The sequence below is a fragment of the Panthera leo genome, chromosome D3 (assembly GCF_018350215.1).
Source record: "Panthera leo isolate Ple1 chromosome D3, P.leo_Ple1_pat1.1, whole genome shotgun sequence".
In the NCBI taxonomy this organism is placed as follows: domain Eukaryota; kingdom Metazoa; phylum Chordata; class Mammalia; order Carnivora; family Felidae; genus Panthera; species Panthera leo.
The window spans coordinates 72,703,090-72,728,425 of NC_056690.1; the positions used below are offsets into that span (position 1 = coordinate 72,703,090).

At 36.4% G+C, this 25,336-nt stretch overlaps 1 protein-coding gene across 1 annotated transcript in view; it reads left to right on the plus strand.

The window, feature by feature from the left end:
* Window positions 1-25,336, plus strand: part of DCC (DCC netrin 1 receptor) — a 766,352-nt gene that overhangs the window by 710,571 nt on the left and 30,445 nt on the right. The window contains exons 25-26 of the mRNA XM_042909706.1: window positions 2,521-2,637; window positions 16,451-16,606. Coding sequence (XP_042765640.1) covers window positions 2,521-2,637; window positions 16,451-16,606 — 273 coding nt within the window. The remainder of the gene's footprint in view (window positions 1-2,520; window positions 2,638-16,450; window positions 16,607-25,336) is intronic.

The following is a 25,336-nucleotide window of genomic DNA, read 5'->3' on the forward strand; positions in this document are numbered from 1 at the left end:
GGTGCACTTGGGTGAATTCCAGCAAGAAGACTCAAGCTTGAGCAACTTTTCAAGTGCCCACTTGACCCAGAAGAAGCTCCTACTTCTTTTCCAGGCCAAATGATGAGAGAGCTTATACTCCACTGCTGTCACTCTTTCAGTCTTGCTCTCTTCAATAACCTCTTCCGATTAAATATACACAGGGTAGACCAGCAAGCCAGCTGCCTGAAGAGACTACTATCTGGAGAGTGAATGAAAGGTAGACCTCTTTTGCAGGAACCTCCACACTTTACAGGTGTTTATTCTGGCAGCTTTGGTTCCTAGTGGGGCATTAGGAAGAGAGCATACCTCTGCCTCCCACTGGAGGGGACAGAATTGCTTCTCAGCCTGCAGAAGATTTTGCCAATTATTTCTAGGATTCCTCCTTCTTTATTTTTCCCTTTCTCATTTATATACTAAAATGGCATTTGGAGTGGGGACAGCCAGACTACTTTTGATCATTTAGTAAGTCCTGGAAGAAGCTTAACTTCAAGTGATGGCTGTTTTGTTTTTTTGTTTTTTTTCTTTTGTTTTTGTTTTTTTTTTTTAGAATGAGAGGGTTCTTGTGCCTATTTGTTTTTAATTTGAGGACCTACTTGCCAACTCTATTGTAAAAGGAAAGTAGAACTCAAAATCCTGCTGGTTATATTTTCCATTATAGTAAGCATTCTCTGTACTCTCCTGGTTAAAAGAACAAAACTCCATGTCAATAAATAGTATACTTTTAAGTGCTCTGGTCTACTAGGAAACTTTTAAAACATTTTCCGTGGGGTAGACTTTTCTGAATGATTTTAGGTCAGTCTTAGGAGTCTTATTCCCCTCTTCTGTCTTTTGTGTAGTTTTTTCAAATATTCAACTTTGAGTCATAGCTTTGCTGGAAAATATTATTTATTTTTGTGCCTGTAGGAAATCCAGAGTTTGTTTGTTCTTTCTCCTTTAGTCGTTTCAAAAGGGTACATCTTGCATAGCTTTATTGTCTTGTATAGTTCTGTATAGATTTTTGGAGGATGTGTGGACAGATACAAATCTAGGCAGCTGCCATTATCTGGGCTGCATAGAAATTTCCCCCATCAGTATTTTAAATTTTATTAACTACTATTTTAATTTGAAAAAAGAATATGTGCATGTAATTTTAAAAGAAAAAAAATAGTACAAAAAGTTGTGAAAATAATATCCAAAGGAAGTAAAAAGTATGAGTGCCTTTCCCCATCCCCAAATTCCTTATCCCTTTCATGAAAGGAAGGCAATGTTAAGAATTTTGTGTGTAACCTTTGTATACAAATATATATATATATACATATATATACACACACACACACACATACAACATATATAATATATAATATACAGATATATTTACATTTATATATTTATACACATACAAATGTGTATGTATATATAATATGCTTTCATATGTATATTACACAAATGATACACATACTATTCAAAACTTCAGTTTTATTGTTCTCAACATGTATTTTTTTTTAAATGTTTATTTGTTTTGGAGAAAGAGAGACAGAGACAGAGAGCGAGCAGGGGAGGGGCAGAGAGAGAGGAGACAAAGAATCCGAAGCAGGCTTCAGGCTCTGGGCTGACAGCACAGAGCCCACGTGGGGCTAGAACCCATGAACTGTGAGATCATGACCTGAGCCGAAGTTGGACACAACCGACTGAACCACCCAGGTGCCTTTCAAATGTATTTTTTATATACATTTTAAATCTACACAAACCATTCTTACCACTTTTAATGACTCTTTAGAATGACATTTTGTGGCATTATAATAGATGTATATAACTATGCCTAGACTTACTTTTAAAAAATGTAGTTTATTTTCTGAGTTTTTATAATAAGATGTAATGTCTTTGGGTTCTAAGTACTAGTTGCATAAATTATGGTAAATTCATACAATGGGATGTTAATGGAACTGTTAAAGAATGATAAAACCGGGGCACCTGATTGTCTCAGTCAGTAGGGCATGTGACTCTTGATCTCAGGGTCAGGAATTCAAGTCCCACATTGGGCATACAGTGTACTTAATAAAATAAAATAAAATAAAATAAAATAAAATAAAATAAAATGGATGGTGCTCATAAACTTAGAAACATGAGCATTTTTAAATACATAAATAAATAACACTGACTTGACAGAGAAAGACATTCATATTACTGAGAAGTTTACAAAATGATATATATGGTATAATGCAACTTTAGTAAATATATATATATGTATGTTAATATATACCTTCTCACTTTCACATATAAACACGTAAGCAAACCTGATAAGGAACAAAATATAAACAATAGTTCTTTCTGAGTAATGAGGTTATGATACATTTTATTAATGTTTGTGCAATGGGAGTATATTGATTGGGTAACAAAAAAGTAGGTATTATTATTTAAATATCAATAAAATAAAAAAGGCATTGGCATGCCTGGCTGGAAATTATGCAAAGTGTTGCATCATTGAAAAAGGTGTATCTCTCAGTATTGTTTTTCTTGTAGGTCAAGACACTGAAGAAGCAGGGAGTTCCATGTCTACTCTGGAAAGGTCACTGGCTGCCCGCCGAGCCCCTCGGGCCAAGCTTATGATTCCTATGGATGCTCAGTCCAACAATCCTGGTGGGTAAAGATTGGAACCACAATGAAGAAATGAAGGGTTTTCTGTTTTCATCTTTTCTATATCAAATTATCAAAAATATTTAGAGTTTCCCCTGAATTTTCTGGGCATCTGGACAAAATGAAGAATGACTAAAACCCTAATTTATAATTTGAAGTCAAACATACACTGCTATTGTGGTTTCTCTTGTATATAATCCAATTGCAAAACATATGGCTACAGTGTTAAGGAATTGTAAAAAAAAATATGAATTCATATAAAAAGAATGGAAATTTCTGTCACTATTATTGATCTTATTCTAATGATCACATTCATAGTTGGGTTTCTTCTTTTTTTACTTTTTTAATGGGTCCCATTTCCAGTTTTAAATAATCTAGCACCCTTGAAGCAAGTGTTAACAGATATCCAGTTACTACCCTCTTATTTTTGAAGTTTTCTGTCATATTCCCACATTTACTGAAGATATTAGCACACCTGGGGATCGCCGCCCTTCTAGTTACCTCTGTGATTAATCTTGGTAATTATAATTTCCATGTAGGTAATTCATCCAATGACAGTAGAATGTTGGTCCCTTTATGGTGCCTACAATGATGCTGGCTCCTTCCCACCTCAATTCATCAAGTCTGTGTCATGCACTAAACCAATCATTGTAACCCTTATAATCTCCAGTTTCTATCATCCCTTTTTCTATTTGTTGCTTTCCTGCTCACTTATTTTATTCCCCCCTTGCCAACAATTCTTCAATCCCACTAAGACCTCCAGTGCATTAACTCTGACACCTTCCCACTGTCCCTCATCTGCTTCCTGTCCTGATTAGCCTCCAAACTCAACTGAGAAGTCATAGTCATTTATCATCCTCAGTCCCTTGCAAACACCCTCATCTCTGTTGGTCCTCCTTCCCCATCATATTCACCAGAAAAAAACTCAGCCCTGTTTAATTGGCTCCACTCTACTAACAGCTGATTTATCTGGAGAAAACACATGACTTCCTTGCCAGGTATTAGCAGTCAAATACCACCAAATAGTGGTGTTTGGTAATGCCACTCATTTCTCCATTCATTCATTATTTCGGGTTATAAAATGAATGTCTTATATCTATTCTTCTCAGACTCCCCAAATCTCTCTTTTTTCCCCATGCTCAGCCAATAATTTGGCTTCTTACATTACCAAGAAGAGAGAAGCATTGAGAATTGGTATCCTTATCCTTCCATCAAATCTAGTTAATGTGTTTGTGCTCCTGTCTCAAGCCAAGTCTTTCCCCTGTTGCCATCCCTTCTCACTTACTTGGGGAATCTTGTAAGTATCCCTTCCATTTCTGGTATCATCCATTTTCTCTCTTCATAGATAATTCCAACTGGCATACAAACATTCTGTCACAACTGCTGTTTTAAATACCATCTTTGGGTACTACTTTCCCCGCCAATGACAGCCTATTCCTCTCCCTTCCCGAAAAACTCCTTTAAAAGTTGTCTATACTGGCTTTTCCCTCTTTGTAATCTTCCTTATTAGTTTTAATGAGACAGTTTCTGTCCACTGAAACCAGAGTTTCAAGGTTATCAATAATCTCCACATTGTGAAAATAAATGGTCAAGTCTCAGATGCTCAGCAAAATTTGACATAGCTTCTCCCTTTTTTTTTTTTCATGAAACACTATCTTCACTTGCCTTATGGTATACTAAATGATCCTGGTTTTCTTTCTTTCCCATCGCTGCTCCTTTTGAGTATCTTTTACTTATTCCTCCTTTTATGCCCAGTCTCTAAGTCAGAGAATGCCCCACAGCTCAGTCTTCAGCCTTTTCTCTTCTCCCTACCTAGATCTTTCTATGATGTCATTTTGTTCTGAGAGCCTTAACGCCATCTAAATCTTACTAAATTCCAAATTTTATCTCTAAGTTAATCTCTTATAACCCATATCAACTTTCATATCAACCATTGACTCAATACTTCCATATGGCTGTCTAATAGGCAATTCAGCTATGGAGATCCTACTTTTCATGATTCTCTTTCCCACCTCCAAACTTGGTCCTCCTACTTCTTTCCCTATTTCAATAAATGTTACCACAGTTCATCCATTTACTCTTGTTGAAAACTCTAGTTTCATACTCTTTAATCCAAATTTCATCACACCCCAAATTCAGTCTTTCATCAGTACTACAGTTCTTGCTTACAATACCTGATTTGGTCCCAAATCTGACCACTCCTTCCCATCTCAACTGCTCTGTCCTAACCCATGCCACCACCATCTGTTACAGATTCTTGACCACAGTTCTAAACCTGTAACTAGTCTCTTTTCTTTAGCTCTTGCCCCTGTAGCGAGTTGTCTGTAGAGCAGCCATTCAATTGTATGAATTAGATGATGGTATTCCTCTTAACTTCCCGTAACATATAGAGTGAAATCCATGATTTTACCATGTCCTACAAGGCCCCATGTGATAAAACCTCTGGACTCATTTCTCATTTCATCTCCTGCTACTACTCTAATCCTTTTCAGCCTCATAGCCTTCCCCTCTGTTCTTTGGATAATAACACACGTTCAAATGCAAGGACTTTTCACTTGCTCTTCTCTTTCCCTAGAATCTCTTTTCATAGATATTTACATGGCTTTTCCTTAATTTCATTCAATTCTGTGTTCAACAGCTCCCACTATAGGTCTTCCCTGACAAATGTCACACATAGCATCTGTGCTCACTCTCTGCTCTATATATTGTGCTTTGTTTTTCTTTATTAATGTGTATGACCATCCTGTTCACATTTTTGTATTTGTTTATTTGTTTCCTGTATTTTAATGTAATTTCTATGAGGGTAGAGATTTTGTCTCTGTGATCAGTTCATATCCTCAATACTCAGAACAGAGCCTGGGAGGCTTCAATCAAGATAATTTAGGTGAATGAATTAACAGTTGCTTCTCTCTACTTTACTATATGTCATGTTTCCTCCATGCTCCATTGCAGCTTTCAGTGTTACTCTAATAAGTACAAAAGCTTTTATGGAATTTATAATGGATTCTAGCTCTTCAACTCATGGGATAGATACAATTATTATGCCTCTTTCTCTAATAAGGAAACTGAGTGTTGCAGAGTTTAAGTACCTAGCTTTTAGTCACACAGCATCTAAGTGGCAGAACCAGAATTTGGACTCACAAGGTCTGGCTTCAGAGTTCTGAGCTCCTAATCACTAAGCTCCCTACAGAGGTGCCCTGTGAAGCCATTGTCCTTCTTTCATTTCTTTCATTACATACAGAGACATTTACGCTGAGCTGTTTCACTTTTCCCCTCCGGCTACTTTCCTCTTGTAACAAAGTTCTAGTGGTGCCAGTCTTCTATAGTTTCTTCTGTGTCAACTATACCCAAAAAAAATCCTTTGTGGACCCTTGTGTTCCATGTACAACCATCTTATGCAATAAGTTCTCATATCTTGTTGATTTTCCTTCCACAATATCTTGAATCCCTGGCTACCTTCCCATTCCCTGGAGTCATATGTTAATTCTCTTCTTTATGACCTCACACCTGAACTGTCGAAACAGCTTCATAAGGAGTCTTCCCCCCTTCTAGCATCTTCCAGATTCATATGTATCCTGCCTGACAGGTGTGTTCCTAAAACAACTTAAATATGGCATTCCATTCTATAAATTTCTCCAAAGGCTCCCCGTTGCCTGCCAAGAAAAAAACACCTACAAACCGCTGAGCATCTCACATTTAAGTCTACATTTCTAGTATCCTGTTCCTATGCCTAGATAGATATAGTAGGTAGTTAGGTAGGTAAGTAGGTAGGTAGATAGATATAGAGATAGAGAGAGATATATTGTAGATTCCTGCAAGGCTAGACTAAATTGCCTGTCCATAAAAATACATGGTCTTTTCTTTGTTTTTTCCCTCTGAACATTTCTTTCTTTTTGGAATGACTCAGTGGCTATCTCTACCTAACAAAGTTGTATGCATTTTTCACAGACCAGAGCAGATAGTGATGCTCTCATAAATTCTTTCTTTTCTGAATGTTGTATCCAGAAAATGATGGCTTCCTTTCTCATGTTTGAATAGCATTTCATTCTACTATATTCGTGGCATTAATTATGTACTGCCTCATATGTTTAGGTATTCCAGTCCAAATCTGTCCTTTTCTAACAGGTTGTGAATTACTTCATGATAGGGAGGGAATGCATCTAATTCGTCTTTGCATTCATACATTGTATAGCTCAATACTAGCACAAAACTGGTGCTTGCTAAACGTCTGTCATATGAATGAATGAATAAGTAAATGCAGTATAAGACTGCCTTGTGTTTGTAACACACCAGTGTTTAAGGACCTTTCTTAAAATCAGTTATAGTTAGAATATCTTCTAATAAGATTTTATGATGTATTAAGGGCAGTTAAAATTGTTTTTACTAAATAGGAAAGGAAATAATGAGCTTAGAAAGAATGAAAAATGAAATGAAACCTAACAAATACTGAGAATTTCTGAATATTATTCACTTGCTAAATGCCTTGCTAATTACTATTTCAGTGAATCCTCATAATATTATCATGTGGTGAGATTATCCTGATTTTACAGATAGCGAGACTCAGATAAGATAAGAGACTCAGCTTACTGACTTACCTCAGGACACACCTGGACAACCTCTGAACCTCTGGTATTCTGCTTCTCCAAGGGCTAAGATGATTTGCATGCCTTATATTATTTATATACTTTTAAAAAAGATTTTTGACAGTAGCCCATCCAATTTACAATTATGGAAACTAGGAATGTGAGCGTAGGAACCCAAAACCTGTGCTAGATCCGTCCACTGCATTGTGTCACCTCAGGTTGTCACCTGGAGCTCCAACTTGCTCTTTGCCTAAAACAGCAAACCTTTCCTTATTCCTGGTGTCCTACTCTACATGAATGGGGGCCGTAAAATGACCAGCAACTAATTTTGTTGCTATCTTAAAAATTATCATATAATGCAGGTACATTATTTTAAATAGTTAAATAGTTTTATAAAATGTATAAGAATATTCTGACCCAGCAATCCCAATCTTTTTATTTATATATATTTTTTTAATGTTTATTTATTTTTGAGACAGAGAGAGACAGAGCATGAACGGGGGAGGGGCAGAGAAAGAGGGAGACACAGAATCGGAAGCAGGCTCCAGGCTCTGAGCCATCAGCCCAGAGCCCGACGCAGGGCTCAAACTCACGGACCACGAGATCGTGACCTGAGCTGAAGTCGGACGCTTAACCGACTGAGCCACCCAGGCACCCCAACAGCAATCCCAATCTTATACCAGTTTTAACCTTGGGTAAAATTACCCAGCAGAGATACATAATGTATTCGCCAAAAGACCCAAACAAGAATATGTGTGGCAGTACCGTTCCCCATATCATATCTTTATTACACCGTAACATATTCATTATATTCTGTGGAATATAATGCAGCAATGAAATTGAACAAACTAAAATGCCATAAACAATAGGGAGAATCTCACAGATAAAATGTTGTAAGACAGAAACCTAACACATTTATGAGATTCAACTTATATAAATTTTATTATTATTTTAAGTTTCTAACACTATTTAGGAGAGACAGAGTGTGAGTGGGAGAGGGGCAGAGAGATGGAGAATTCCAAGCAGGCTCTGTGCTGTGAGCACCTAACCCCACGCAGGGCTCGAACTCAGGAGACTGAGATCATGACCTGAGCTGAAATCAAGAGTCAGACGCTTAACCGACTGATCTACCCAGGTGCCCCTCAATTTATGTAAAATTAAAAACAGGCAAAATAATCTATTGGGTCAGAATTCTGAAGAGCAGTTACTCTTGATGGGAGATGATCAGTGACCAGAAGAGACCATAGGGCAACTTCTGATAATGTTCTATTTCATGCCCTCGATGATAGTTGCAAGGCATTTCACTTTGGAAAATCACTGAGCACTACTTTGGATATTCCAATTTTCAAGATATATATTATACCTAAATAAAATTTCTATGAGAAATGAAGACTCAATAGAAAATATATCTTTGAAGTAACTTTGTCATATCATATTCTTTGTTACCTCCAAGCTCTGTGTTGGTAAAACTCTATCTAACGAAAGGAAATGACTTCAACATATAATCAAATTTGATTTTAAAATAAATTCTTAAGCTTTCTGATAAATAAAATAAACTCTTTGCAATTGACATGATTGATAGGTCTTCGATAACTCTGCTGAACAAATTGTAAATCTGTATCTTGGCAGAGCTATGATTTCATTCAGAAGAGTAGATACATTTTCTGATGGCCCACTTGCAGTATTATTTAGATTTATCAAGTCTTTCATCTACTGAGTCTTATAAACTACATCGTAGCATCGCACTGATTTCTAGTCACATGTATGAAGATGTTTGCTGTTCCACTTAAGAATCGCTATTTTTGTTAGACTGTCTTTTCCCCTTTTCCTTGACATTTCTCAGCATGCTTTATAAAATGTAAATTAGCAGATCAAATATAGACTATCTGAAGTGGCTTTTTGTTCTTAAAATCCATGGGGAAATGCATTTAATTTCATTGGAGTGCAACATCTGTTTATTTGTCTAAGGTTTGTCAACTTATTGGTTGAAAACATTATGTGGCCTCTGTTGCTCCTATCCCTGAACACATTTCACAACAAAGTAAACTAATGCTCATGAGAAACACACTAGCTGAAAGCACAGGCAAAAATACCCACGTATTTTGATTTTCCAATCCCGAGCACTTTGTTTTAAAATGGTAGCAAAGGCTGACTATTTTTAGAATGACCAAAGAATTATTTTAAATGTTTTTTCTTATTATAAGTGAAATTATTTATGAAAAATCAGAAGCAACAGGGCACCTGGGTGGCTAAGTCAGTTAAGCATCTGACTCTTGGTTTCAGCTCAGGTCATAATCTTTCAGTTCATGAGATGGAGCCCCAGTTGGGCTCTGTGCTGATGGTGTAGAGTCTGCTTTGGATTCTCTCTGTCTCTCTTTCTGCTCCTCCCCCACTATGTTTTGTTTTCTCTCTCTCTCAAAATAAATACACTTAAAAAAAAAAGAAATCAGAAGCATCAAGTATAACTTTCCTGAATTTTTAAAGGGTATTTAAGGGTCATATGCTGGGTTTTCAGGAATCAGACTCTGAGACAGAATTTAGAATACAGGCAATTTATTAACAAGTGCTTTCTGGAATAACACTTGTGAGGGTAAGGGATGCAGGACTGGGAGGAGGGAGAAATTGAACTGGTGACATAGTTTAATGGGAGCTGCAGCTGACCCTATGGGTTGCTCTGGTGCTGGGCTTGCCCTTAGCGTTTTCCCAAAGGAGGCAAGGGAGGTGGGTTTCTGGACTTTGTCTCAAGTATGATGCAGGCTGCCCCTGCAAAGTGGGGTGTAATCTTGGGCAAGCAACTTCTTTGGCTGAGGGCAATTCCTGGAAGGATAAAGATTTACTTACATTTCTAGTATTTTATTACCTGATGGAACATAAGTATTTGTTTGACCTTGTTTCCCCCTTCCATTTTCAACCTGTGTTTTCTTCTGTAAAATGCTAGAGGAAAGGCGAGGAAGCAGAAATGGGAGGGATATAGATCGAAGCAGGTGACCTCTAAGATTACATTAGTTATAAAATTCTGATAATTAAATGTATGAGAGTTTATTGGGCAGGAGCCTCCTGAATTTCATTTTTTTCTGTTTCCCTGTACATCTTTAAGGGGAAAAAAATGCAATCCCAGCTTTTAAGGGAAAAAAAGAAGTCTGAAAAAGTGGCCTGAAAGTATCTAGTAAAAAGACTAAGGCAAAGGAAGGCATACAGTTTTGCTTTTGTGATAGCTTAGAAGCTGCTTATGACCACTGGTTTGGGGCTTTCTAGAACATTCACTGTGAAAGCCAACTCTTTTTTTCCCCACTCCCACCATCTGCTTTAGTAACTTGACTGCAGAACTCAAACAATGGGTTGGAGAAGCTATTGAGAAGTGAAGAAGCAGATTTTAAAAACTAGAATTCTGTTGGCTTGAGGTGCTGTACTACCAGAATTCCATCTTTTACTGATATGAAGATCATTCCAACCCCTAAAACATTTGATTCCAATTCAGAATCCTTGCCTGAACCTTGCATTCATGGTGTAAGAAGCCAGTATCCTAAGACTGATCCCAGCTTAACAGGTTCTAGAACTGGGCATTCATTCTATCACCCTGTAGCCCCTGTGAATGCCTACATCCGACCAAGAATGCTTTCCTAGGATTACTGAGTGCAAACAAACAAACAATCTTAAGATCTGTTGGATCCCTGGAGATTGATAACAATAACCAGCTTTTTCGAAGGGCTGACCCCTGACGCTCCTCTCTTCTGTACTAAGGAAGATCTCTCAAATCCTCATAGCCACTCCACAAAGTTGGTATTATTCTCACCTCCACTTTACGAAGAGAAAACTAAGAAATAGTGACCTTAAATCACTTGCCAAGCTAATGAGCAATTATCCATTACTACATAACACTTTACCTCCAAAATGAAGCAACATAAAACAAGCACTCATTTTCTCAACAGCTTCTATCACGTCCACAGGTTTTCCAGCATGTCCTCAAGACGTGACTCCTGGCTTCCCCCAGAGGGAGTGATCTAAAAGAGAGAGGATAATCTTTTTTTTTTTTAGTTTATTTATTTATTGAGAGAGAGAGAGAGCAACCAGGGGGGCAGAGAGAGAGGGAGAGAAAATCCCAAGCAGGCTCCACACTGTCAGCACAGAGCCTGACACAGGGCTCGATCTCATAAACCATGAGATCACGGCCTGAGCCGAGATCAAGAGTTGGATGCTTAACCACCTGAGCCACCCAAGTGCCCTCCAGGACAATCTTTTTAAACCTGATTTGGGAAGTGGAATTTCTTCTGCATTTCTATAACATTCCATTGGTCACCAGACCAACCCTGGTGAAATGTGGCAGGGAACTCCCCAAAGATGTGAATATCACAGTGATACTCAATGGGAGGCATCTTAGATACTGGCTGTGACACCTACTCAGTGCTAAAGTGGCAGAACTAGATAATGAACCCAGGCAGTTTGACCTCAGTGCTTGGGCTCTTTAGCATGATATGGAGAATAACGACAGAACACATATTTGTGAATGTTCACACTTTTCCTAAAGAGGACTTTGGTGGACTTTTGGTGGACTTTTTCGTGTATATTCCATGAAAAGTGTTTGCCAATGGACACCTGAAAATATGAAGGAGATAAAAAACATATTTATCAAGGGCCATAGGCACTAAATTTCCAAGTAGTCCAGCTGATATATCGGTCATTGCAGAAAAGATGTGGTAAGGAGAGGCAGAATGAGAAATCATTTCACATAAATTCTTTCCACTTCGAAATATTATCTTTACTCTTATTTTTCTGCCTCTCCTCTTCAGCACCTCTCTCAACTATGTCAAGTACCATGTTGAAAAATACCTACAGAGGGCTTTATTTATTAAAATTATAGCTTAAAAAAATCTCTACTTCAGATTTCCTATAGGTTGTGTTTATTGCTAACATTTTTAAGAATGTTGTAAAAGCTTTCAGATATCAGTGTGCCCTGTTCAGAGAGCTAAGTAATTTGGTGAGGAAATTTCAACTTGAAAATTCTTTGTGCATCAGTGTGAGATATAAATTCACTTGTCAGCAAGCTGTGTCAGAGCAGATTTCTTGTCATCTTTGGCCACAGAGCAGAGATTTATTGAAAATTCTTGATGATATCGCTCTCCGAGTTGTTTTACATAAACATAGTGCAGCAAATGCTTTGAACTATAGTGTGAATAAGAGAGAGAGAGAGAGACAGAGGCAGAGACAGAGAATGTGTGTGTGGATGTGGATGTGTGTTTCTGGCTTTTAAAACAGAAACCCATGGGGGAGGGGAAGGAAAAAAAAAAAAAGAGGCTAGAGTGGGAGAGAGCCAAAGCATAAGAGACTGTTAAAAACTGAGAACAAACTGAGGGTTGATGGGGGGTGGGAGGGAGGGCAGGGTGGGTGATGGGTATTGAGGAGGGCACCTTTTGGGATGAGCACTGGGTGTTGTATGGAAACCAATTTGACAGTAAATTTCATATATTAAAAAAAAAAAAAAACTGACACGTAGCAGAAAAATACTAAAAAGCATTTCAATACATTGTGTTGTATCCAACTTACTTTAGAATGATCATTTCTGCAACAACTATGTTACAAGTAGGTGTAGACTTCTGTGCCCTTTTAGAAATGAATCATGAATCAAAATACTTCAGAACCAAAGCTTTGGAATACAGACTATTCTATGTCAGGGAATAGAACTATGGGAATTGCTGAAATGCAGAAACATACAATAGGTTTATTATTTTTTAAAGAATTATTATTTGCAAGCCATTTGTACCCAGGTCAGTAGTGAAAATGCAAAACTCTTAGAAAGGAAAATTTCTTTCTTCAATAATGAAAGACTTGGAACTGCAATATAAATTTAATCTCTTGGGTTCTCTCAGCTCTCTGATTTTATATTCTGTGGCTTGCCAAATTATTTTTTGTTTCTCCATTCAAATTTATTCAGCTCCAACCAAGAGATATGTATGAAATTCTTTTTCTAAGTGTATTATAAGATATTGGTTAAGTTCAAATAATAATATTGATAAGGAAATGTGCACAATTTGTGGAGTGGGTACCTTCTATGTATCTAAGCGAAACTATCATTGTCACATTTATTTATGGGTAAAAATTGTCAACACAGGGATAGCTTTACAACCTGGCAATCTATATTAATGACTATGCAGTGATCCCATTTGATCAGTAAGATAGATGATATCATTAAATTGACTACCTGGGAGACTGAGAGTTTAAGTTTTCTGAAAATAGACTTTATATTATTGTATGGTTCTTATTTACAAATGTATTTAAGTCTATTATCACTACCATTATTCCTATAGTAACTATAAACCGTAAGAAACTAAATAATACATCAAACCACTTAAAAAGTCTGCAGTGGGTTGAAATGGCAGATTTTTAAATATTCTAGAAAATCCTTCTTATTAACTCACTTGAAAAATCAGAAGTATCTCTATCAGCATAGTGTGAGAGACACAAAGATTACAAAATTATAACCTCTTTTCTTTGAGGAATTTATAGTCATTTTAGCTGATATCTGGCTTGAATCTCTGATTCTTTTTACCATTTTCTCTGTCCTTTTTTTTCTTTTTCTTCTTTTCGAGTCTGTTCATGTGTTTGTATATCCCAATTTACTCTTTCTAAAGTATCTTTATAAGACATTGCGCTGTAAACCACTTATTCTCAAATTTTCATTCAGTGCGTCCCAAAACTAATTTGAAAACTTTGTATCACCTGAAACATTCTGAATTTAACGTTTAAAAGAGCTGTTATAAATACCTGTGAAAAATGTACTTTTTTCATATACCACTCTCTTAAATAAATTCAAATGCATAAAAATTATACAATTTGATATCCACCACCATCCATTTACAAAATATGTGAGGAAGCTTCTCTTTCACTGACAAAAATTTACACTTGTTTCTCCTTGAACTAGTACCTGCGATTTAATTTCCCTACAGAATAATATACAAATGTCACGTATCTTTATGTCTTTTATTGATCACCTATCTTATTTCTTTGCAACATAGTATTTCTATAAACTGAAATTATATGTTATTTTATCGACGTATGTGAGCATAAGTTTTCAACTGCTGGGTTTTTTTCTTCTGAATTGAGTTAACACTACACTTAGTATTTCTGTACAATTGTGTGTAAAGAAAGATTTGATTAGAATTCTATCACTTAATGACATGAATGAGGCTTTTTCCATACACTTACTGCATAGATCTGTGGATTGATGTTGCTTTTTGCATAAACTCTATTCCAATATTTTTTTAATTTATCTAAACACTACGAAACTTTGTTTGCATTTATGTGTGGGTGGCTGTCACAATGAGATTTTTATAGCAGTCACTCAATGATTTGAACTTTCAAATTATATGTCAGAATCCCATACTTTTACTTCTCACCTGAAGTTATTTTTTATAATGTTTCAAGTAACAACTAGATATTGTCCTCCAATTATACTGCAAGTATAAATTTTAGAAACTGCCTGACTTTCAAAAGTATTTGTTACTCATTCAAGTTACTTACTTCATCATTTTTAAGAGATGCACCTATAAAAAGCTTTACCAAGTCTTACAGAGTAATTATAAGATACATCTGCAAACTTTTTTCACTAGGAGGTACTTTACATAAAACAATATATTAAGACAGGATTTGAAGCATTGAAATATCACTTATACCATCACAATATAATTCTTTGAAAAATGTTTTTATTAAAATCTATACAGCTTTTAATTCAATTTGTGGAAAACACCCATCACTTCACCTACTTAAAAGAATTAGTCTTATTGTGAAACCAATTTTTTTTTATTTTTCAATTCAAATAAGCCTGTTAATATGCATTTCAAGGAGCATTATAAATACCCTGAGAAATAAATTCCAGAGTGTAATTTTAAAAGCTATTTTACTAGAAGCAGCCCTTTTGATTTAAAATTCTGTGTATTTAATATAATTAATCTGCATTTTAGGTTAAAAAATATGCTTTAAATCTACATGTTGTTTGTAACTAACTTAAAATAATACAAAGTAATCTGTATCAATGATTATGAAGTTACTTATGTAAGAGGAATATGATAAAGAGAAAGCTTTTTCTTTGGTAAATATGTATGCGCATGCATGTTGAACTCCAGGATTGGCATTAGGGTGTAATTAAATAAAACTAATGCATATAGTAGAAACAACTTGAGTAATGTAATAGACAAAAATATACTGCTGAAGATCATTCCAGGAGCTAGCTTAAAATTTTATTTTTTATTAAAAAGAGGTAGAAAATACAAAACATTTTCTAAGATAATGTAAGATGAAGATTGACTACAATTAGAATAAATATTTTATAATGTGATATAATTTAATAGATATTGAATAATGGAATTGAATAACACTTAATACACCTAGGAGATATTGTGTAAGATATTGATCTGTGGGTTTAAGCCAGTATAAGTAAAAAATGATTGGTGTTCCCAGACAACATTCAGTTATATTTAAATTAATCTGTCATTAAGCTGTACCGTTTTGCTATTTGAAGACATTTTCTATTTAAATAAAAATCCTAAGTATGATTATGAGATTATACCTATCAATACCTGATCATCTCTCAAGAGCATTACATCTTTCACAGAATTAACATAAAATTCCCATTTCCTTAGCCCACTTTACCCAATATATTCAGTTCTGAACAACCGAACATTTCTTGGGTTCTTGCTTAGGAGAAAATAAAAGGCAAAAAAAAAAAAAAAAAAAAAAAATCACCAGGAAGCCTTAATGTGCTTTTATAGTAACTTGATTCATTGTTTCTTTCTTTGAAACCATAGGAAATTTGGGGGGCGCCTGGGTGGCTCAGTCAGTTGAGCATCTGATTACTGATTTCAGCTCAGGTTATGATCTCGTAGTCGTGAGATCTTGCCCCGAGTCAGGCTCTACGCTAAGTGCGGAGCCTGCTTGAGATTCTTTCTCCCTCTACCTCTGCCGCTCCCCTGTTCCCTCACTCTCTGAAAAAAAAAAAAAAAATTTTAACTGATACCGTGGGAAGTTTGACATCTCAGAGTAATGTTCTATAGTAAGGTGCTGGAGGCGTGAGCTTTTTAAAAGAGAGACTTTGTGGAAAGAGAGGTAAGTAAAGGAACCTACAAGATACTATGAAGAGCATGCATGGATTTGAAGATGGGAAAGTTTAGCCATTTCCTTTCTGCTTCGTAGGTGACAACATAAGATAAATAATAATAAAAACAACATCTTTGTTTTTGCAGCTGTCGTGAGTGCCATCCCTGTGCCAACCCTGGAAAGCGCCCAGTACCCAGGAATCCTTCCATCTCCCACGTGTGGATACCCCCACCCACAGTTCACCCTCCGGCCTGTGCCATTCCCAACATTGTCTGTGGACCGAGGTTTTGGAGCAGGAAAAAGTCAGTGTGATGCATTTTCCTTTCTTTTTATGAAGAACGAATGAATAATAACCAAGGATGTCTTGTTAAATGTATAGCATTCTGACATTATCATCCCTTGGAAAAATTGACTTTCCTCTGCCCTGGGCCAGAATCAGAGCACAGTCAGTCCTTCGGATCCTACCACATGCTTTTAAACTGATTCTCTAGGAGTCTTTCCACAGTACGCTCCGCAGACAATATGGGAAGTTGTGTGGAAACAAAGGTTAACCAGTTCAGTAAAACAATGAAGTGCCAGGTGCTTGAAATTAATACTTGCTGTCAACTAGGAAGTTAATAATCGAGTGACTATATTCCAACATGTTATGTGTAAGTGTCTGTTGGATGTATTTAAAGGTGTCTCACTGATTCCTGATGAACCAGTACTTAGATGAATGCTTTAGCTTTCTTTGGTTAAATCGGTTAAGCAATAGCGTTTCATGTTTAAGTAATGATTGTTGGAGAAAAAGATTTCCAGAGTAGAATTTCATTTGTTTTTGTTTGTTTGTTTTTCTGGTTTTAATAAGATAGAGTTGACATATAACATTATGTAAATTTAAGGAATACATTGTGTTGATTTGAGATACTTATTTATTGCAAAATGATTACCACCATAAAGTTAGCTAATACCCCCCTCATGTCACATAAGAATGGTTCCCTTTTGTAATGAGAATGTTTTAAATCTACTTTCTTGCTTTCAGGTATATAATACAGTATTATTAGTTATAATCACTATGCTGTACATTAGATGCCCAGAACTTAATCATCTTATGACTGGAAGTTTGTACTCTTTGACCAACATCTCTCTTTTTCTCTCTATCCCCCCAGCCCCAGGTAACCACCATTCTAGTCTTTTTTTTTATGAGTTTGTCTTTTTTAGACTCTACATGTAAGTGATATCATTTAGTATTTGTCTTTCTGTGCCTGATTTATTTCACTTAGGATAATGCCTGCAAGGTCCATCCAGATTGCTGCAAAAAAGTGTCCTTGTTTCTCGAGGCTGAGTAATATTCCGTTGTATATAGGCCACATCTTCTTTAACCATTCATCCACTGATGGACACTTAGGTTGTTTCCATATCTTGGCTATTGTGAATAATTCTACAATGAGCATGGGAGTATGTACATCTTTTTGAGATCTTGTTTTCATTTCCTTTGGATATATACCCAGAAGTGAGATTGCTGGATCATATAGTAGTTCTATTTTTAATTTTTTTAGGAACGTTTATACTGTTTTCCATAGTAGCTGCACCAATTACCTTTTCACCAACAGTGCACAAGGGTTCTCTATTCTCCACATCCTTTCCAACAATGATCTCTTGTCTTTTTGACAATAGCCATTGTAACAGGTATGAGGTGATATCTCATTGTGGTTTTGATTTGCATTTCCCTGATGATTAGTAAGGTCACATATTTTGACATATGTGTGAATACACATATATGTGTATTTTCACATATTTGTTGACCATTCACATGTCTTCTTTGGAAAAATGTGTATTCAATGCTTCTGCTCATTTTAATCTAATTTTTTGCTATTATATTGCATGAATTTGTTATATATTTCAGACATTAACCCCTTATCAGAAATGTGGTTTGCAAATATTTTCTCCCATCCCATAGGTTGACTTTTCTTTTGTTGATGGTTTTCTTTGCTGTACAGAAGCTTTTTAATTTGATGCAATCTCATCAGTTTATTTTTGCTTTTGTTGCCTTTGCTTTTTGGTGTCAAATCCAAAAAGTCATTGCCAAAATCAATGTCAAGGAGCTCACGCCCTTTGTTTTCTTCTAGGAATTTTACAGTTTTAGGTCTTAAGGTCAAGTGTTTAAAACATTTGAGTTCATTTTTGTGTACAGCATAAGAAATCTAGTTTCATTCTTTTGCATGTGGCAATTCAGTTTTCTCAGCGTCATTTATTGAAGATTGTTGTCCCACCATATATCCTTAGCTCTTTGGCATAAATTAATTGACCATATATGCATAGATTTATTTCCAGGCTCTTCATTCTGTTCCATTAATCTGTGTGCCCGTTTTTATGCCTGTACCATACTGTTTGACTATCTTATCCTTGTAATGTAGTTTGAAATCAGAAAGTGTGATACCTCCAGCTTGCTCTTCTTTAACAATATTGTTTTGGGATCTTTTCTAGTTCCATTCACATTTGGGATTGTTTGTTCTATTTCCGTGAAAAATGCCATTGGAATTTTGCTAGAATTGCATTGAATCTGAGATCACTTTGGGTAGTACAGAAATTTTTAACAATATTAGTTCTTTCTACCCACGAGCATAGTCATTTCTACCCATGACTATCTTTCCTTTTATTTATGTCTTCTGAAATTTCTTTTGTCAATGTCTTATAGTTTTCAATGTACAGATCTGTAACCTGCTTGGTTAAATTTATTCCTAAGTGCTTTTTTTTCTTTTTGATACAACTGTAAATGAGATTGTTTTCTTAATTTCTCTTTCTGATAGCTCATTGTTAGCATATAGAAATGCAACTGATTTTTGTATATTGATTTTATATCCTAAGGATAGTATTTCATTTGTTTTAAGGAAAGTAGGTATGGAGAGAGATTCTCAATCTATTGTATACACCCTGGTGGTTTCTCCTATACCATTTGACTGTTTTTCTTTTTTTCTTCAAGCACAGCAGTTTAAAATCGATTTTATGGCTTTCTTCCCTTAGTTAGGAACAGGTGACTCAGCAGCTCATGTGAGATAGGATGTTTTGTAATAGATAAGATGGTAACAGCAATAAAATATATTTGTGAGGTAAGCTATATTTTTTCCAACCCAACAGGGACAGCGCTAAGAAATCATAAATCGTCTAGATGTAGCAAGGTTAGAATTAAAAGGCATCAAAAATCTGCCAAGAGAGAATTAGATTTATTTTCCCTTTTCTCACTGCACATCATGTCTACGTAATAGAGTTGTGTGCAAAAACTCAAGGAAAAATAATTCCCCAAACCATATCAAAGGGGACTAAACGAGGAAGATATGGGAAGTCTAGGAAGCAAAAATTTCCAAATCCCAGGACAACTAGGAAAAGAATTCCAGTCAAATAACTCAGAAGCCACAAGGCCCTTCTTCTGCTTCTGAAATGTACTCTCCCCAGAAAGAAAGAGGGGATTATAATTTTAGTCTAGCTTTTCCCTCATCATATCACTGTCTAGTGTTTTCTTTTGATTTCATCTATATTCTCTGACTTTAAAATGAAGCATGAGAAGAATGTGTAAAATGACCTTTCTCTCTCCACCATAGCAAGACCAAGACAAGCCAAAGTTCACTTCATTTATTTTTAAGAAGTTAACTATTTTATTTGATTCATGATGTGTTCCTGTAGTTTCTTTTTCTCTTTTAAAGACATAGTTCTTTCTGAGAATTCAGCATCCCATTTATTCTTTGTGTTTTCTCTTGATTTGGTGCAACATGCAAAACTGCCTCATTGAATCACAGGGATAATCATTCCAAAAGTTAAATGTCAATGAAAGCAAAAATAATAAATAATCTAGTATAATTTTCTCCTCTTTCCCCACCAGCCAAAATAAGTTACGCAGAGAAACGCAATACCAATGGGATAGAGATGGCTTAAAGCCACCAGGTGGCTTAAAATGATAGCAATTTATTCTCTCATAGTTCCGGAGCTAGAATTCCAAAATCAAGGTGTTGTCAAGGTTATGTTCCCTCCCAAGTCTCTAGGGGTGGATCCATCTTTGCCTCTTCCAGTTTCTGGTAGTCCCAGGTGTCCCTTGGCTTCTGTAACTCCAATATCTGCCTCCCTCACATGGCTGTCTTCCGTCTGCCTGAAGAGATTGTATAGACCCAGACCTCTAAGGGCATGAATATTTGGGGGCCAGAGGGCAGACTTTTATGAATAGAATTGTGTCTCCCAAAAAGATATGTTGCAGTTCTAACCTCCAATACTTGTGAATGAGATGTTATTTAGAAATAGGATCTTTTCAGATGTTATCAAGTTAAGGTAAGGTCATGCTGAATTAGGGTGAGTCCTAATCTAATATGGCTTGTATCCTTACAAGAGAAGGGACTCAGACACACAGGGAGAAGATGGCTATGTGACAACAGAGGCAGAGATTGGAGTGATGCATGCCAATCCAAAGAACATTAAGTGAACTACGACAAAATATGTTTTTATTTGTGCTTAGGGACTACAGATTGGTTTATATCTGTGGTTACAGTCTCATGTACCACTCTGGTTCAGGACTTTGATAGTGGAGCAGGCTGTATATGTGGGGCAGAGGGCATATTGGAAATCACTGTACCTTTTACTCAGTTTTGCTGTGAACCAAAAATGCTTTTACAAAATAAAGTCTACTAGATATAAAGGAATGAATGAATGAATGAATGAGTAAATAAATGAATGAAATAAAGAAACATTTAGTCTCTTCAATAATTTTTAAAATTTTATTAATTTATTTTAAAGTAAGTATTATTAAATAAGGGTGATTAGATAACTATAATATATAATATAAATATAAAACATATAACTATTATATTAAGTTATATAAAAAAAAGGATTCCTAACAGAGTGCTTAGCATAGTAATTTTTGAACTTGATCTAAAATCAAAAGGCATGGACATACCACTCCTGGGCAAGATTTTACAGGTTTTTAAAATACACATTCAGGGGCGCCTGGGTGGCGCAGTCGGTTAAGCGTCCGACTTCAGCCAGGTCACGATCTCGCGGTCCGTGAGTTCGAGCCCCACGTCAGGCTCTGGGCTGATGGCTCGGAGCCTGGAGCCTGTTTCCGATTCTGTGTCTCCCTCTCTCTCTGCCCCTCCCCCGTTCATGCTCTGTCTCTCTCTGTCCCAAAAATAAATAAAAAAACGTTGAAAAAAAATTAAAAAAAATAAAATAAAATAAAATAAAATACACATTCAGTCATACATCAAGTGGTTTTGGAGCAAAAGGAATGTGCAGTGCCAAAGGAATAGGAACAGATCTGTGTTTCCAAGTGATTACTTAGAAAAGAAAAAAAAATAAGCACCCTCTTTTGTAGGAAACTAAATATTCTCTAAATCACTGTCAGAACCAGTTAACTTCCAGCCATTCAGTATCGGCTTCTAAATGCCTTGGAGAACACTAAACACCCGTGTTCTTTCTCAAGCAGAAAACATTTCATGACTCTGGCTGGAGATGTCTTATTAGTCACCTTGAGAAACAACAAGTCACACATAGGAAAAGAAAAATCTGTGCCAAATGTGGAGACTCTCCTTCCTCCAAAGTTTTCTGAAAGACCTTCGAGTTGCACAAGAAATGAATCACTAAAACTCTGCCCTCAAAGATCTGCTGCTTTCTGAACTCAAAAAATGAAGCTGAATTTCTCTCCTACCACAAGGAAAAGAAAAATACAGGATATAGTACATTTGCATTACACACATTTGGTGATCCACTGATAAAGATTTATATATAGTTGTGACAGACAAATATCTCCTCTTCCTACTAATAAATTGTAGTCCTGTTCTTAGCTTCAATAGGCAAACTGTCCCTGGGAAAGAAGAAACAGTGCTATATTTTGAAAACTTCAACCAGTAGATAGTCTTCAGGCCCCATTTCTGCAAGTCACTATAAAATCGGCACCACTATTTTCTCATCTTTGAAACAGGTAGATACTAGAGATTAGATGATTTTTTTACCATTCCTTTTAGTTTGTGTATTGTCATTGTTAATGAGAAGGCTGGTCACCTTCACCCATGTTATTTTTCTGTGGCAGCTCTCCCCCAAATTGGAAATCATATAATGGGACTTGACCTAGATAAAATCACAGACACAATGGAGCTAATGACTTTTTCTCTAGGGTCTTTGCAAGAATCCACCCTGTGAGGAAGGAACTGGGGTTACTAAGGAATTTTGCATGATGTTGCTCTGAGATTAATGAGGGACTTGGGTTCCTTAAGCATTCGTGTCTCAAAGTCTTTGTGTAGAGTTATTGGTGTGCTACATTTCCTTCAAATATTGCAATTTTAGATAGAAGAAAAATCCTCATTTCCATTTTTGCAATATTTTTGCCAGATACTCTGTAGCAATTATTTCTGTGTTGACATTAATTATTATAAAGTGCCTTGAAATTTGACTCTACTGTGTAATTGTATGCTATGTGTACAATGCATTCCCACTACTTCATCATTTGAAAACCAGTGCCTTGCCAGCACATATTTGAGTCTCACTTTACTTTCTGAATTGCAAGGTGGCTATACTTTCCTGGGAAAAGAGAGGTTTTCTTTGCTTTCAGAGCTCTTCGCACATCTCCATATCATATCACTGAGCCAGTTTGTTTCACACAGGTGTCTTGAAGCTGGCGCCTGAACTGGCCAAATGGGTTCATCTGACATGAGGGCTTTTCTCCTATGGAGCCATTGCTATTGCATCAAGAGTTTGGACTGCCTCAAACGTCAACCAGTTCTGAAAGCATTTCTTTTGCTCCACGTAAAATAATTATGAATTGTCTATGGACAATCTGTACCTTGCCCATTGTACTAGGTATTAAGCAAACTTGCCATTTTCGAACAAAACAGAAATAGTCCCTTGTGGATTAGTGATGCGTTCTTTCTCCCATTTCCACCTAGCACTAGATTAGGCACTTTCCTTTTCATAATGGTTGGTGCTGGAGATTGATTTCCCCAAGTTCTTCTCTATCTGTGTGGAGCTCCCACTACTTCCCTCAGGTATCTTCCAGGTGCAAATCGTGGTGGCCACCTGAAGACCTGGGATGGAGGATGGGGCCTGTGGAGAATCTGCAATTTTAGAGATGCCAATGAGCAATGGCACTAAAGAGAATAGGAATGGGAGTGGCCACAGAACATTCCGCGATGTCACCAAAATTCCTGTGAAGCCTGAGGATTTTGAGAAACTAAATTTTAGAAGACTAAAAAAGTGCATGCAAATTTTATTAAACTTAATGTCACAATAATATTTTAACATAGATCTTTTTTATTTCAAAAATGTAGAAGCAATAGAACAGGAAAATATGAAGGATGGAATATAGAAGCATATCACACAATATATTATTATTTCTCTAATGGTTAAAGCAGTTTTTAAAATATATGGATTTGGGGTGCCTGGGTGGCTTGGTCGGTTAAGCGTCCGACTTCGGCTCGGGTCATGATCTCACGGTCCGTGAGTTCGAGCCCCACGTCGGGCTCTGTGCTGACAGCTCAGAGCCTGGAGCCTGTTTCAGATTCTGTGTCTCCCTCTCTCTCTGCCCCTCCCCTGTTCATGCTTTGTCTCTCTCTGTCTCAAAAATAAATAAATGTTAAAAAAAAAGAAATTAAAAAAATAAAATATATGGATTTATTACAATCCATCTTCAATAGAATTACTTAAGGCAGATTTCTAAGGAAAATTATGAAATTTCTTTCCCTGGAAGATATGGACCTGTAATAAAAACCAGCCCATTGGTGATGAAGATGGACCCAGGTCTGGGCTCCTACGTCTGCTTCTCTCTGATCTAAAGCTAAGAGATACTATATTTTTATTCAGATATTGACCATTGGTCATTTTCTCCTTTAGATTAAATGAGTCCAGAGTAAAACAAGCATAATTTTCTTTGTCTCTATACTGTCAACCATCTAATTACACAGTTTTTAAAGTTTTCATTTATTTGTTTGTTTGTAATCTCTTTGCCCAACGTGGGACTCAAACTCGGGACCCTGAGATCGAGTCACATACTCTTCCAACTGAGCCAGCCAGGGGTTCCTAAGAATATGAAGGAAAGAGAAACAGGTGTTCTTGTATTCAATCAAGACTGTGTAATTTGAATACAAGAACACCTGTTTCTCTCTCCTTTATATATATTTTTTAAGATTTTAAGTAATCTCTATATCCAATATAGGACTCAAACTCACAATCCTGAGATCAAGAGTCACATACTCTACTGACTAAACCAGGCAGGTGCCCTTTTCTCCTTTATGTTCCTACAAACAATTTAGCTCCTAATAAACACCTGCCTGAAGTCTCCATCCCTTCTGCCCTTTTGTGAGAATCCACATCACCAAGGATTTGCCTTAATGTTTTCCTTGCAGCCCCACCTTTTAATCTTGATATTTTGGATGCATGCACCCCTCCTCTCCATGATAGGACTTCCTAGCTTAAAGAGGAAGCACTTCTCCTCAAACTCCTCTTACCCCCAGAGTTCTCTCCAGTTTGCTGTCTTGATTACATTTTCTTTGAAGAAATCTTTTGTCAACTTTGCCTGTTTACTAGCTCTGGTTGCTTTATGGCTACATCCTGTCCTCAGCCAACCCTATGTCTCCCTGCCTCCATCTTTGAATGGGGTAAGCCTGGAGGCTTCTCAGTGACCCAGAAGACCTCTAACCTTTCCGAATATAGAAAAATGAGTTTTAATATCAAATACCCTCTGAAGGCACATTTCACTTCTGCATATCTTTAATATAATGTCTTGATCTTTGGCATCTTTAATCTCTACTCCCTTCAGCATTATCAAGTTTTCTTTCTAGCTCCTCTGCCCTTTGCTGACCTCACTGAGCCTCCCAGAGAGTTGTCTCAAAATTATCTTGCAAACTAATTATCTTGAAATATTTCCTGGTTAAAAATTCTCTTTCAAAGTGAGATATTATCTCCTATCATTGCATTTTTCCCACTTACCCAATAGAGCTTTCTTTAAAAAAAAAAGTCATCAGAAATACTCTTATTTCATCAACCTTATACCTCCTATCCAGCTCTTTTCATTTACAGTT